Below are 15,761 nucleotides of genomic sequence, written 5' to 3' on the forward strand. Positions count from 1 at the left end.
CACACGATCCTCCCTCTCCAGTCACCTGTAGATGTAATCTGTGAAGAATTGCCTCCTGTCTCCTTATCTGACCTGTCAGGCTTCAGAAAAAAAAGGACCTGCGACACCTGGATTATGGAGAGGTTTAAACTCTAAACACCCTCACCCCCTTTCTCTCTCTCTCTCTCTCTCTCCCCCCCCCCCCCCTCCCCTCTCCCCTCGTCTCTGCTTTTTGAAAACGAGGAAAACATCTATATTTTCTGACAGTTTTCTGTCGGCGAAGGGGTTCTTGTGTTCCCTTCCTCGGCTCGCGTTTCAGGCGATCCCCTTGTTACATGAATTGAAATGTATAAATCTAACTCTGGTCTAGACATTTTCCAGTCTGGCCTGTGATGTTAAACTCAAATCCCCCCCCCCCCCCCCTCCTTTCCCCCTCCGGTGAACAGAAGATCATAAGCGCAGAATCTCAGTTTTATGACCACGAGTCCTAAGAATGCTTGGTCTTGACCCTGTATCTGTATGTTTGTCTGGTGCATGTGTGCGTGTGTGTGTGTGTGTGTGTGTGTGTGTGTGTGTGTGTGTGTGTGTGTGTGTGTGTGTGTGTGTGTGTGTGCGTGCGTGTGTGTGTGTGTGTGTCCAGGCTTGGCCTCGGTGGCTGGAATGTGCGAGCCGGAGAGGAGTTGCAGCATCAATGAAGACATCGGCCTCGGTTCTGCTTTCACCATCGCACACGAGATTGGCCACAAGTGAGTTTTTTTTCTCGTAATTGCACTCTGGATGGAAATTGCAAAGTCAATGGGACGAAAAAGATCCACTCTCTCCGATTCTCCCCTCCAGTTTAAAAAAACGCATTATTAAAAAAGACTTTTCCAAAGAGAAAAAAACAACATTTGGACCAAAATTGGAGCCCGAACTCGTTGTGATGTCACAAATTAATCTGAGATTTAAAGGCAGAACGAGTGAAGTTCAAACATCCAAGTTGAAGCTGCAAAGGGGAACGTTCATGTTGTGTTGGTTCTGGCGCCCCCTGTGGACTAACGTGGTAGTGTCTCTGAGCACCAGACCCTCTCATTTTACTGCAGCAGGGTCTGACCCTCTCAGTCCTGGTTCTGGTTCTCCCGTTGTCCCCCTTCTCTCCAGTGGGCCCAGCAATACGCCCTGGGTCTGTCCACGGTGGACTGGTCTCTGCCGGATCTGGGTCTGTCCACGGTGGACTGGTCTCTGCTGGATCTGGGTCTGTCCACGGTAGACTGGTCTCTGCTGGATCTGGGTCTGTCCACGGTGGACTGGTCTCTGCTGGATCTGGGTCTGTCCACGGTGGACTGGTCTCTGCTGGATCTGGGTCTGTCCACGGTGGACTGGTCTCTGCTGGATCTGGGTCTGTCCACGGTGGACTGGTCTCTGCTGGATCTGGGTCTGTCCACGGTGGACTGGTCTCTGCTGGAGTTTCTGGTGAACCTCTGGAACATCTGGTTTCACCAGAATCCGACCCAGAGGCAGCTTTTAGAATAACTCTCTAGAAACAGACCATCTTCTCTCTGAAGGTCTCATGTGCACCCCCCCACCCCCACCCCACACACACACACACCACCTCCTCCTCTCTGCCCCCCCCCCCCCCCCCCCCCCACGTAGACGTCTTGAACTGTATCCCCACATATTTCCTCACGCAAATGTCAGAGTGTCCACATACCTCTGGCTCTTTCTTCCTGAATATAAAGCAAAAATAATGATGATGTATTAGTCTACGTATCCCTCTCTCTCCCTCTCTCTCTCCAGAGAGAGTTCAGCAAGATGGCGATTTCCTTTATTATGTCTCGTGTCTGCTTCTGTTGTGGGGCAAGTTGTAAAAATAGTCTCTGCTCCTGGAGGATGTATTAAAAAAACAAAAAAACAACACAGTGCAGCGGGGGTTTCAAGCGGGGCTTGATTTATTTCCAGAGTCGGGTAAAATGTCATAAACGCCAGCCTTAGAAAAACAGGTTTCAGGCTGTGCGATGCGGTCGGGGGGTTGTTATATACATTAGAGCTGATTTGTGCTCCCGGACTGTAAGGAAAAGTAAGCGTTGACATCCTACCGCAACGTGAGATTCCCCCCCCCCCCCCCTCTCGAATGATATCCAGACAGATAGAAGAGAGAATTGTTTAAATGATTTATTTCCAGCTCTCGGTGCAAAATAAATTCTTGAGCAGCTTTCTCTTGTGCAGCGATTGATCTGAAGCTCCAGTTGGGGGGGGGGGGGGCCTCTCCCTCCCTCTCGGTCCTGCTCAGACCTGCAGCCGGTTGATTGACAGGCAGGCATCAAAAGTGGTGATTAGAACTTCTTTTTTTTTTTTTTTTCCTTCCCGCTGAGCTCCAGACAGGGTTTGACCCTTGACCTCTGGCTCCCCTCCACCTCCACCCAGCTGTTTCAGAGCCACGGAGCTGTGTCTTCTACAGCCAGGGGCCACTGAGAGGAGACGTCCCCCCCCCCCCCCCCCCCCCCCGACCCCCCCGGACAGTCCGCTCTCGGCCCATCTGTAGCCCAAAAAAAGGGGGAGGGTCACTTTTCCACCGGTGGGTCGCCGTCGATCCCTCCAGGCTCAACTTTTTTTAATTTCGTGCGTTTCAGTTTCGGGATGAACCACGATGGGATCGGGAACTCCTGCGGCACCAAAGGCCACGAGACGGCCAAGCTGATGGCCGCCCACATCACGGCCAACACCAACCCGTTCTCCTGGTCCGCCTGCAGCAAGGACTACATCACCAGCTTCCTCGAGTAAGTGGATTGCTGGTTGCTCATCTGAGTGTGTTTGGATTTGTCTGCACGAGTGTATATATACGTGTGCGTGCGTGTGTGTGTGTGTGTGTGTGTGTGTGTGTGTGCGTGCTTGCAGCCGCCTCTCTTTACAACCCGGTGCCGGCCCTCTGCGGTGTCCTTCCCCACTTATTCACAGCCATTTCATCACCGAGACTCCCTGCCAGACCTCCTTGTGGCTTGCGTATGATAGCCCGGGTGCCTCCCCCAAACCCCCGACTACCGTTCCTCGCCGCCACGAGGCGGGGCGGCGTTCATGCGGTGATTCGTCGGCCAGCTGCCTTCAACCGTGTTTTGCGGACGGGTCAAAAGGAGAGGAGAGAGAGAGAGAGCTTTTTTTTTTTAAGTGCACGAATAAAACGAGGAGTAAAGCGGTGACGTTTTGGTAAAAATGAGGGATGGCCTGCCGTGTAATGCCAGACTGGCACGGTACAAAAACACATCAAACCCAAGGAGGTTTAGGGGAAGGACAGACAAAACATCTGGGGAGTCTGGCGGTGAGCAGATACCTGTGATCAACACAGGACTCTGATCCCGGCTCGCCCGCGGCACATCCAGTCGAAGCTGCCTTCAGAGTCCACTAGATCTCTTGTAAACAAGCTCAGTAATATTGTTTGATCTAAATTAAAGTTCAGAGGGGAGGATTTGCCTGTTTTTCATATTTGTTATCATTATTATCGAGAGGTCAATTCTTTGCTCTAAAGAGGACAATCCATTATTTCCAGGACAATATTCCTGAATCTGAGGAGACGCTTAAATGCGTCTTCCTCGTCAAAACCCGGTGCTTATTTTACCCACAATGCAACTCTACTGCAGACAGTTTGCTTGGAGATCTGAGAGTGTTACGCTCGTAGCAGCTCGTGGAGAGAGACATGGTAACCACACCCCCAGATCTTTGACATAGAGACACAAAAAGGTTTATTACTACTTTTTTCTTCATGTATGCAGTAGTGAACGGTCTCAAGTATCGGAGGTCCCCTTTAAACCGAACGTCCCCCCTGGTCTCAAAGTGAGTCTCCGGCGACTGAGCTCTGGGCTGTGCTGTGCTTCTTTTTTATTTATTTTTAGGGGAAACGGATTCATTGTGTAGGAATAACAATCGGAAAGTGGTTCGGGGTTGTTCCCCCGCAGACGAGAAACACGCCGCCATTCTTCTTTTAGCCATCACGGAATGAGGTCAAGGATTCCTTCTCTTTGTAACACTATTTACGCTGAGTCGGCCCCCAGAAAACCAGCTGGAAATTACTTGTTTGCACTTCGTTGGCATGCCGGCTGTAAACTCTACTGCAAAGAGCCACATGGACAAACATGCTGCATACAGACAGCTCTGATGGCGCTGCTATAGCAAGAGATTAAACGACTATGCGCAGTTGTTGCATTTCTAATCTTATTGTTTTGCAACTTAGGTGTTTTGGTTGACTCTCACGGCTCATCGACCTCGTTTCCACGAGCAGCAACAGACCCGAACAACAGACAGACCCAGTTAGCAAGCGGGATGGTGGAGACCAAAACCAGAGCTAAAAGGGAATAATGGTGGCCAGTGAATAGGCATGTGTTTGCATCTTATCGACTTTACATGTCAGTTTGCAGTTTTTGAAAGCTCAGGGGTTCCCTGAATGCAACAGACCGGCATTAGACTCTTTAAAGTATGCCTCTCTGGGCTCATTGCCCCGCTGTCTCAACATGCATGTGTGTAGGCCGGTCTGCACAACGCTTGTGCAACGAGAACACACAGAAGTTGTTTCTTGCCAATTTATTCACAAAAAAAGAAAAAGAAAGCTGCTTTGCAAAAAAAGGATCCTGCTGCACAGCCTCGTGGGGGGAAGTATCGGTCGGATGCGCTGCAGTGTGTCTTGTTTGTGTATTCATGTTAAGTCAGCGATGGCTCTCCAAGAACAGACCATAATAGCCGCCGCGGTTGTCGGATGATGTTTCCGGCTGAAAGCCGTCTGAGGAGGGTTGTGTCGGTGCCAGCTTCCCCAAAAAAAAAAACCCCGGGGAACACAAAGAGCTGCTTCTCTGCTGCTCCGCCGGGTTTCCTGTCCAGTCCTGGTGTGTGAGGATGACCAGAGCCGAGCTCCGACCCACACAGAGACCGAGCTGCTGGCTTCACGAGCAGAACATCACCTCTTATTAGCATCAAGTTTTGTTGTTTTCATTTTGGTTTGTTTTTTTATTGCCTTTTAGCTTCTTTTTTTTATTTTATGTTTCTCACAAAAGCTTTTCTGTCAGTAAACTCCCATGAGCCTCTCTCTCTCTCTCTCTCTCTCTCTCTCTTTTCTTTTCTTTTCTTTTTTTTCCTCCCTCAATCACAGTTTTTGGATATCGCACGAGCTTCTTCCAGCCAAGTAAACAACTTTGGCTGTGGTGTTGGCCTAGATTCACCTCGCTTTAGCAATATGTGGCGCTTTGTTTGGGATTTTCTTTAGCAATGGTTTATGAATGCACTCACAGTTCAGTCACAGTTTACGCTCTCCCGGGTCCGCGAGACATCTAGCTGTAAATGTTTAAAGGCTGTTTGGTAATATTAAACTCTCAGGGACCACATCTAATCTATTAAAGATGATATTAGGCTCACGTGACTCCTGATAATTGTGAGGTTTGATTTCCTGATGCCGCTGCCCGGTTGGATGCAATCAGCACGGTTAAACATGTTTTTTTTTTTCTGATGTTCTCGTGCCTATTAGAGGATATTTCCCCCTTTTTGGCTGAATCCACCAGACAGGAAGCGTTTGCGACGATGTCAAATAATAACCGCTATGTGTAAACTTTGAGTATTTTGTCTCTCTCCAAACCAATAAATAGTGAGGTTTGCACAGGGAGGCCTCAGAGACCGGTTTCTCTCTCTCTCTGTCTCTCTCTGTGAGAGCGTCCTCCGAGGAAGAGCCAAGAAATCAGATTGTTCCGTTCGGTAACTGAACAGAACAAGAATTCGGAACATTTAAACTCTTAAAACTATTTTTTTATTTGCTCTGTTTCGTGAAAACAAACCGCATGTATCGGATGTCTTGAAAACAATACTTAAAAAAAAAAAAGAATGGACATATCTTTTTATTTTTTTTTATTTTTATCGTGACACATATCTACGATCAAATAAGACGATCATTATTTTGTTCCTAGATCAGAAAACATGTGATTCAACAAGCCATGCAAGGAACATTACAATATGCCACCCACTTAGAGCTACCTTTGCAAAAGGTGCACCATGTGTTTCTCTCCGGCCAATCACAGCGGACCGGGGGCTCTTAAAGAGACAGGAGCTAGTTTCAGACGGATTGTGAATGCAGGTATATTTAGAAAGATGAAAACATGTGTTTTGTTGAACATTTAAACATGCAAACTATAATACAAAATATAAACATGAACCTGAAAATGAGCACGATATTTCTCTTCAAAGCAGCATTTATACTCGGGCTAACTGGTGTTAGCGGTAGCTTCACATTCAACAAGGAGGGCGGCATCAACCTTCTCATCTAACAAGAAAGTGTACACGCATATCTCCCAAAATGCAAAATGTATCCTTTTAAAATGGTACAATCTTATTTAATAAAATACCAGTTTGCAACCAGCTAGTTGTAGGAGTATAATTTAGGAAGGAGTAGCTGGTGCAGCCTCGAGTCAAAGTAGTACCCGAGCTTCTGGGAACTTTTTTTTTTAATGTACATCTATCTGCTTTGCTAAACACCACTAGAGATAAATAGGAATATGTATGTTTAATTCAGCCTTCTCCTCTGCTGCATTCTGGGCCCCCCGAGTTTGCAGTTGGACATAAAGTCCGGCTTTGAGTTGTTATTGTCACCGGGCCCACTTTCCCTTTCGAGGGATGATGGCAGGCATTCCCCCCCTTTGCATGTTGCAGCTGCCACATCTGGAAAGAACGCCGTGTTATAGTAAATACTCGTAGTGGTATTATTATTATTTTGCCTTGAGAGAGAGAGAGAGAGAGAGAGAGAGAGAGAAATGCATCTCTGTTTGTTTATTGGCACCCGTCTTCGGTATGATCTTAGTGCCTCGCGCGTTGGCAAAAGAAAGAACGAGGAGAGAATAATGCGACTTTTTTTAAATTTAGTTTCAGCGTCTCTCGAAAAAAAAACCCACCAGAATGAAAGAATCTGCTTCTCGGCTGAAGTGGGTTTTTTTTAAAATTTATTTTAAAGCTACTAGAATAAAAAAAACAACCGTGTGTGTGTACGTGTGAGTTCTTTGAGAGTGCACATATTTGACAAAACAGACTAAACATAATGCCTGGACATATGACCCATAGCTCTCTCTCTCTCCAGACTTTTCCTTTTTCCTCTTCCTTTGTTATTTTGCTGGTGTGGATTGTGAATGTAAGCAAGCGGCACACAGAACATGGGAGCAGGGAGCCGTGTAATCAGCCGGCGCTCCTCCTCTGCCTCTGGTGAGATGTCTTCAACCCTTTTTGATGAGGAGGCGTTGATGTGCCCTATCAGCATTAACTACATGTCATGTGAGATCGTCTTGACGGGCTGTCCCACCACGGGAGCTTTGCAAAGAGGACTTCTTTTTTTTTTTTTTTTAATCTTGGCTTTTTTTTTTTTTCTAACTGTTCCAATCCGCCAGCGTGTAGAAAAAAAAAAGAAAAGGTTTCTCTTGTGTAAGAAACAATCCTATTGTAGGTTTGTTTTTTTGACAGCTCAGGTCGGGGGACGTGTCTGGACAATGAACCAATGAAACGAGACTTCCTGTACCCAACAGTGGCCCCGGGGCAGGTGTACGATGCAGACGAGCAGTGTCGCTTCCAGTACGGAACATCCTCGCGCCAGTGCAAGTATGGGGTAAGGAACCAGCATCTTTCATCTTCTCCGCTGACCCACAGGAGGGGGAGGGAGGGGGGGGGGGGGGGGGGGGGTCACAGGACACACACAGGACACACACAACACTGTATTGTATTAGAAAGACATGATCGGAATCATCGGATGCACATTTTTCCGCCTCAAAAGTGCATTTGTTCCTCCCATTGTGGGCACAACCTCCTTAAAAACAATACAATATGCTTATTACGGTCACTTATTTTTCAAAAAGCGCCGTTTTTTTTCCTCGTGATCCTCAGATACCACTCGGGTCGTCTCTCGACTTTGATATATTCGTGTAACTGACCCCCCTTTTCTTCACCCTTTTTGATTAACGAATGAGCTTTCTCTAGTTTATTTCCGTAGCATGTGAATGTCTTCTAAAAAAATGTAAAAAACGCGCGCCAAAATCCCAGTTTTTCCCGCGATATCGTGGCTCCTCCCCTTTCTGCGACAACCCGCTTTTCAACCAGCCGCCATCGAGTGTAGCTAGTAAACAAAGAAAAAGTGGCTTACAAAACGATGTAAGTTTTTGTAAAATGACGTCCAAATGCAAAAAAAAAAAAAAAGGGCACCTGAATAAACAAGCTCCTTTTTCCACTTTTAATAAGAAGTGTTGATGTGCGGCTACGGCATGTTCAGTCAGTTCAAGTTAATATTTCCTTGTTGAGATTAAAGGCGGGTAAACACGCGAGGAAGATAATTGTTTATTATCTATTAGCTGCTGAGGGGTGGGGGTGTGGGGGGGGGGGGGGGTCATCTCTTTCAACGCGGTGCCTTATTCTCCCCTTTTTTTTTTTTTTAATCTATAAACATCCCAGACGAAGAGATGAAGGATTGAAGTCAACACTCCCCTCATCTTTAAGTCTGTAATGATAATGACCCCCCCCCCCCCCCTCCCCCTCCCCCACCCAGAGTAATGAGAAAACCTGTGACACAGGCAGTGAAAGACGAGGAACAACCCTCGAAGATTTAATGAACAATAACGCAATATTGTTTTTGCATTACGTAAATATCGGAGAGAGAGAAAGATTAGCCGAGTTATTTCATTTCATTGAAAGACAGCAGATTATAATAGCCCCCCCCCCCCCCCCAAAAAAAAAATCAAGTCCTCATAACTGTGTTTTTTTTAGGTCGGCATGAAAGATGCACATTTATAAGCAGATTGGATTCAAACGGAGCTGAATCGGAAGGTTATTTTTTTGGTTGTTGCGTGCGGCCATCTGGGAAAGTGACGCCCTTTGTGTCGGCTTACAGGACAGACGAGACCGCGGAAAAGGGTTAAAAAAAAAAGAAGGTCTAACGAGGGGAAGAGTTTCTGGTTTCTGAAGCTTTTCCACATTTTGATGAACGTCTGTTGTATTTTCTTATCGGGTTTTTTGCACCGCGAAAGAAAAAAAAAAACCGAGGGGAAGTTCAGAAGGTTTATCTCTAATATTACAATAAATAATGTTATATTATCGTTTTTTTTATATATTTTATGGTAAAATAAGCTCGACAGTAAGATAACAAGATGATTTGTTGTGTTTTTTTTTTCAACCGCTGAAAACGATTCTGGCCACAAATCTGCACATTAATCTTCAGGACAGGATTTACCACACACACACACACACACACACACACACACACACACACACACACACACACACACACACAGAGGGAACAGCAATGTAGAGCAGCGGTTCCCAACCGGGGGCTTCGGACCCTGTAAGAGGTCACTAAGGTGATCATTCAGGTCAAGAAAATTCTGGATCGTTAAATGGATTAATATATAGACCTGTCAATCACCTTGTAGCCCCGCCCTAAAGCATACCCTACCCTGCTTTATGGTCTATTTGACTCTAAATTAACCATAATTTACTAAATGAACATCGTGCTGTATTGAAGAAGACTTGAAACTAGAGATTAAGACCATAAACTCATGTTTACAATGTTTACTGAGGGAATAAATCAGGAGAGAGTCATTTACCTACCTAGCTCTACTTTATCTATATTATATCTAAAGTAAGATCTAAAAATCATACCTGCAGTTACCGCAGGTGCCCAAACGGAGATCTTGTAACTTTAATGACGACACGGTGCGTTTGAGGCTCCGATTGGATCAAATCAAACAATCTAAAACCAAAGTGCACGTTGCTTTGTGTTTAAAGAGGCGTGACCAAAAGAGGTTGCAATACAACAGCGGTGTATTTTCCATGTTTCACCGCGTGTGGCCGATGACGCCTTCAAAAGTAACACGAATGCCGAGAGAGGAAGTTGTGAGTTGTGATTTACAGCCATAATTGACTACTAAAAAACAAAAAACGACCTTTGATGGCGGCATTAGCGAGGCCCTTTTACTAAGTGCCCCTAACCCCTTTAAAAAAAGAGGTTCGTTAAAGACAGGAGGGGGGGGGGGGGGGGGGGGGGGGGGGCTGGCCTTGGATGGAGCAGCGGGGCGGCTTATTGGAACCAGCTGGCCGGGGTTGGAGGGCGCTGCGACCAGAGAGGGCCAGTTTGACGCTTTATTTAATCTGGATGGGCTCATTTACGTACCTATCTCTACTTTATCCATATTCTATCTATATTCTTGAGCAACATTCCAAGCGGGGAAGTAAGACTTAAAAAAACATACCTGCAGTTACCGCATTTTGCCACAGGTGTCCAAAACTGAGATCTTGTAACTTTAATGGGGGGGGGGGGGTCAGAATCTATGCGCCGGATCGTAACTCTTTTTCATGTCCTCATGGCTCTTCTGCCCGTACACAACCGTCCCCGTTAAAAAATAAATAAAAAAAGCCTTTGAAGTGGAGACCCCGGGTTCGGTTTAATGGGGGAAATCCAATGCGAAGGTTGTGCAGAGCCGTCCTCGTAAACATGTGTTCACTTTAGGGTTTTATTTATTTGGAGGGGGGGGGGGGGGGGGGGGGCAACTTAGTGCTGTCTACTCGCTATCTCCCCCTCTCACACACACACACACACACACACACACACACACACACACACACTCCCTTCTAAATGGATTCTCCTTACGCTCCAGACTCACGAAGACGGAGATGTTTATTCCGACCGCTCAGTAATACTAAAGATATTCGTTAAGGCCCACAAGTCGTCTTTATCTGGGACTTTTGGGAGGGGGTGGGGGGGCTGTTGCTCACTCCTTATTTCCCCGAAGAAGCCGAAATTGGATTTCTTGAAGTGACGTCACGGTCCCGAGGTGAACGTGAGCGAACCGTTAGTCACGGTGTTGATCCAGCTGACTCGAGACGCACACGGGCCCCTGAAAAAAGTTTCTCAATGTCGTCTCGTGAAAAAAAAAAACCACACACACCAAAAAACTGCTACCGGTGAATCGTCCAGACCCCCCCCCCCCCTTCTTTTCTTTCCCCACCGGTCTGACCCGAGTTGACTCATTCTGACCAACTTGCTTTTGCCTTCTTTCCTAGGAAGTGTGTAGAGAGCTCTGGTGCCTTAGCAAAAGCAACCGCTGTGTAACCAACAGTATCCCTGCAGCCGAGGGGACCCTGTGCCAGACCGGCAGCATCGAGAAAGGGGTAAGTTTAAAAGATTCACACTCAGTGTGGTTTTAAGAGTTTAAAGTGATTAAAAACATTGTTATTTGCATACAACACAAGATATTAACACACGGTTTACAGGTTTAGGTATATATTTTGTATTCCGCCCCTGTGAGTAATTAAAGAGCAATTTATTTTCCCATCTTATATTGTTTGGTTTTGATCCAATGGTGCCTCAGACCCACACAATTTATTTTGGTTGCTGACAGAACCGCACGCGTGATGCGTTTGAGGACCGTTGGAAAGTTAAAGATCTCACAATAATGCCGCTCCTGGCTGTTCACGTATCAGGAAGGGAAAAAAAAACTGATATCGGAGAGCTCGATTTTAAAAAAAAATAAAAAATTCTCTGTGTTATGCCTCAGCAGCTCGTGGTAGCTCACTGCCTCCACTTACATCTGCTCCTCTCTGGAAGGGGTACCGGTCATGCACACACACACACACACACACACACTGACGGACATGCGAGCCAGGCTTGAGGTCATCGGCCCACTGTTGATGCCAGCCAGGTTAGAAGGGGGGGGGGGGGGGGGGGGGGGGGGGGGGAGACAGTTTTAACACGGATTACGGCAGCCATTGTCACCGGATGGTCCGAGGTCTAAAAGGAAAGAATAGCAGAGTGTCACGAGCTGTCATCCGTGATTACCATTAGCTCAGTGGAGCCTTTGAGGGCCGGGGCCCGCGGACTGGGTCCTGGACAACACAGGGGGCCCCAGGTTGAGCCCGGGGGGCTTTGGAAACAGCTTTCGGAGCAGCTTTAGGAGAGCCAGTGGCATACCCTGTCTGGGGGCGGGGGGGGGGGGGGGGGGGCTTCAAAGGAATATGAATGTCAGCCATTTCTCACCCAGCGTGTAATGGAGAGAGGCCCTTCCAACAGGAGCAGGGAGAGACTGGCGGAGGGAGAGAGAAACTGAGCAACAGAGAGGAGTTCACTCATTTGGGGGCCCTCATGTGTCTCCACCAGTTTCTCCTCCCACTGCTAATCTTGTTTGGACAGCGTCTCAGGACGCAAACGAGCAACTGGGAGGAGGAGGAGGAGGAGGAGGAGGAGGAGGAGGAGGAGGAGGAGGAGGAGGAGGAGGAGGACAGTGGCCCTCACCTTGACCCGCCCCCTTCTTCTTAACCTACTGACACAGTTGGAGAGACAAAGGGGGCCGACTCTGATCGCCTCTCCCCTCTGGAGCCGTGGGCAGCTTAGCGCGAGGCTTAAGACGCTCGGCACGCCGCTTTCCATCCCTCGGGGAAAAAAAACAAACCTCCTCACGCCACTCCGGAAGGCGTTAAGCAACAACACACGACAACATGCAGGAGCAGCTCTGCTAATGAAGCTTTAAATAACACAACAACACACGACAACATGCGGGAGCAGCTCTGCTAATGAAGCTTTAAATAACACAACAACACACGACAACATGCGGGAGCAGCTCTGCTAATGTGGTCACAAGACAGTGTGTGTGTGTGTGTGTGTGTGTGTGTGTGTGTGTTTAAAGAGAAGCACACACGTCTCATGGTCTGTGTTTCTGCTCCTCCCCGCTCAGTGGTGCTACCAGGGGGAGTGCGTGGCGTTCGGTACCTGGCCTCAGAGCGTGGACGGGGGCTGGGGGCCCTGGTCGTCGTGGGGGGAGTGCAGCAGGACCTGTGGGGGCGGTGTGTCCTCCTCCATGAGGCACTGTGACAGCCCAGCGTAAGTAGGCAAAGTAAGCCACAGCAAGCTGAACACACACATCCAGGTCCCTGCCTCAAGGTGTGTGTGTGTGTGTGTGTGTGCAGTATGGATGTATGTTACACCTGAGTGGGAGTAGAGCTAGAATACGTCTCTGAGGCAAATATTCCTCCTTTCGAGGGGAAAACCGTCTTCGTGGCTAATTAGGTAAAGATGACTTTTTCTTAAAAAAAAATATATATATTCTGTAACGCAGCATTTTAGGAAGAGTAGTGGTATTTCACCACTTAGATTTCTCCTAAATTCACCAAAAGTTACCGTTCCATAATGCCTCATTTGCATATTTAAAACATAACATTTCAGAGAACGCACTCGTTACAGAGCCCGTCTCACTTAGTCGAGGAAGATGAAGGCCGATGAAGGACGCAGGAGGTCACCGGCGTGAACAAACGCACAAACGCACACTTTGTCTTCTGGCTTTGAGGCTTTTTTTTTTTTGTTTCTCCTCACCAAAAATGTTCTCACTTACAAAGATGTTGTTGTTGTTGTTGTTTTTTTGGGATTTACAGTGCTTGATGTGAACTGTGTCTCTCTCTCTCTCTCAATTCCCCACTCATGTAATTGTGTGTCTCAGCCCGTCGGGAGGAGGGAAGTACTGCCTCGGGGAGAGGAAGCGTTACAGATCTTGTAACACAGACGTGAGTTTTCTTCTGCTTGGTGTTTAGATTAAAGTACACGAGGGACCTGGAGACTAGAGCGGGGGGGGGGGCACTGGGATGGTTCTGACCACTGGTGAACCTCCACGTCCTCTCTCCTCCACAGCGTGTTATCTCACTGGCTTTATAAGGAGCCTCCGGACATGCTTCCTCTCGGTTCACTCTCCACGCGTCACTTCAGACTTCACATATCGTTGGTGACGTTTCACAGAAAAAAAGAGTTTCGTGAAAAAAAAAAAGGGTTTGGAGCGAAAGCTTTAAAAACAAATGTTTAACGTGGCGGCATGTATTTCTAGGTATAATGTTTTTTATATATATATTTTTGGTGAACATTTAAAAATAGTTAAGGCCCCATTTAAACTGCCAGTCTTAAAAACAAACAAACATCCCCGACCGCTATTTCATCACACTGACCACACCGTGTCCAGGTGAAGTGTGTGTGTGTGTGTGTGTGTGTGTGTGTGTGTGTGTGTGTGCACCAGATGTACACACACACACACACACACTCATCGTCCGTCAGCTATCATCTGTTCATGGAGCCTCCCTCCCCTTCCTGTTGCTACTGCCTCCGTCCTGTTGGGAGGTCACTTTACATTGTAAAGCCGACCTCCGTTAGCGCGATGCCGCATCACCTTTCTGACCGGACGCAGGCGGACAGACACATGCAGGTTACGTGCGATATTACTACTTTAATGCGCAAATATACTTTAATCAGCAAAGCAAGCGGAGCGGCGTCGGTTTTTCTGAGGGGAGGGGAAGCACCACAGAAGAAGAGCCAATTCCAAAGAAGAGAGTGGATTCCTGCACACAGTCCTCGATGTTGTTGGTCAGGAGGACCTTTCTCGAGACATCCCGAGGTCCTCGTGACCTCCGCTTTCTTTCTTCTCTGACATTTTACGGACCAAAAAAAACGATAAATCCAAAAACACGAGCAGCAGGTACATCGATAACGCTTCCTTCCACCCCATCTTTGAAGTTAGATAGATAGATGTATACTTTATTAATCCCCAAGGGGAAATTTGTTGTCATAGTCAAGCCCCCCCCCCCCTCTGTCGTCTTTTCAACCCACACTTCCGTCTCTTCTGACTCTGCAATGTTTGATGTGCGAGTCTAAAGCCGCCGTAGCTTGTGAAATACAGCTTTGACCCCAAGCTTTTTATTTGTCCCGGGGGGGGGGGTTTGGGGGGGTTTCTGAGGACCTTTTCACACCAATAAAGTGTTTCTTTACCTCCTCTCACTGGAGCAAAACACGCTGTTCTCAATCAGCAGATCCAGGAGGCTCTTCTGTTTTAGTGCCGGCTGATTGGACGGGACATCTCATGCAGACCTTTTTGGTCAAAACAATGCAACAAAAAAAATACCTCCCAGAATAATTTTACAAACGGTAACGACTAACTAAGCCTGCAGCTTTAGAGTTTTAGCTCCTTTTTGCACTTTTCTCTCTGAACTTCTTTTTGAATGCATGCAACAGATTTCTAGATTTATGTTTTTTGTTGTTGTTCCAGTTATGCATCGCTTTCCAGTAATTTTCTCGTGACATGAAAATCAGTTGGCAGAACCCTTAAAACGTTGCTTTGTGTAATCCATCACAGGAAACATCAAGTCCATTTATTTTTTCTTCAAACTCACATAATCACTGCTCGGTAATGTTTGGAGGTTTAATAGCGAATTGATTAGAAAAGTCTGTTTTTAATACTTTTTAATAACAACAAAATAAAAACAGCTTCCAGGCTCCGTGACATCTTCTTCACAAACGTGAGTTAAAGTCTTTAAGCGGCGCCACACAACGCGCGTGTGTGATGATCAGTTGTTGCTAGAGGAGGCAACGACAAGTAGGACTAACATTTTGATCCATTTTCCAAGTCAGTCTTTCCATCTCATCTCATTTTTCTGTTTTCTCTTTCTTGTTTTTCAGGCCTGTCCCGCAGGATCTCGGGATTTCCGAGAGAAGCAGTGCGCCGACTTTGACAGCATGCCTTTCCGTGGGAAATACTACAACTGGAAGCCGTACACTGGTGGTGAGTTCAGGACCGTCCGTAAATACGTTATGGACCCCCAGAAAACTTGGTTATTATTTATTAAGTTCCAAGTAAGTAATAACTATTTGAAACTAGTACTAGTAGTACTACCTAAATCAAGTTGTACCATAAAACTATCTTAGCTCAGTGTTTCCCAAATGGGGGTACTTTGGGGTACGGTTCGGCTCCCAGTGGGGACCGGGTGCGCAGAAGAGAAGGAGG

The 15,761-nt window shown here is 47.0% G+C and overlaps 1 protein-coding gene across 1 annotated transcript in view; it reads left to right on the forward strand.

Annotated features, from left to right (window-relative positions):
• adamts6 (ADAM metallopeptidase with thrombospondin type 1 motif, 6) overlaps positions 1–15,761 on the forward strand; it is a 46,323-nt gene that overhangs the window by 10,836 nt on the left and 19,726 nt on the right. The window contains exons 8-14 of the mRNA XM_034546954.1: positions 620–725; positions 2,589–2,735; positions 7,432–7,573; positions 11,014–11,121; positions 12,681–12,826; positions 13,440–13,503; positions 15,437–15,539. Coding sequence (XP_034402845.1) covers positions 620–725; positions 2,589–2,735; positions 7,432–7,573; positions 11,014–11,121; positions 12,681–12,826; positions 13,440–13,503; positions 15,437–15,539 — 816 coding nt within the window. The remainder of the gene's footprint in view (positions 1–619; positions 726–2,588; positions 2,736–7,431; positions 7,574–11,013; positions 11,122–12,680; positions 12,827–13,439; positions 13,504–15,436; positions 15,540–15,761) is intronic.

The sequence above is a fragment of the Cyclopterus lumpus genome, chromosome 12, assembly GCF_009769545.1.
Source record: "Cyclopterus lumpus isolate fCycLum1 chromosome 12, fCycLum1.pri, whole genome shotgun sequence".
Classification (NCBI taxonomy): domain Eukaryota; kingdom Metazoa; phylum Chordata; class Actinopteri; order Perciformes; family Cyclopteridae; genus Cyclopterus; species Cyclopterus lumpus.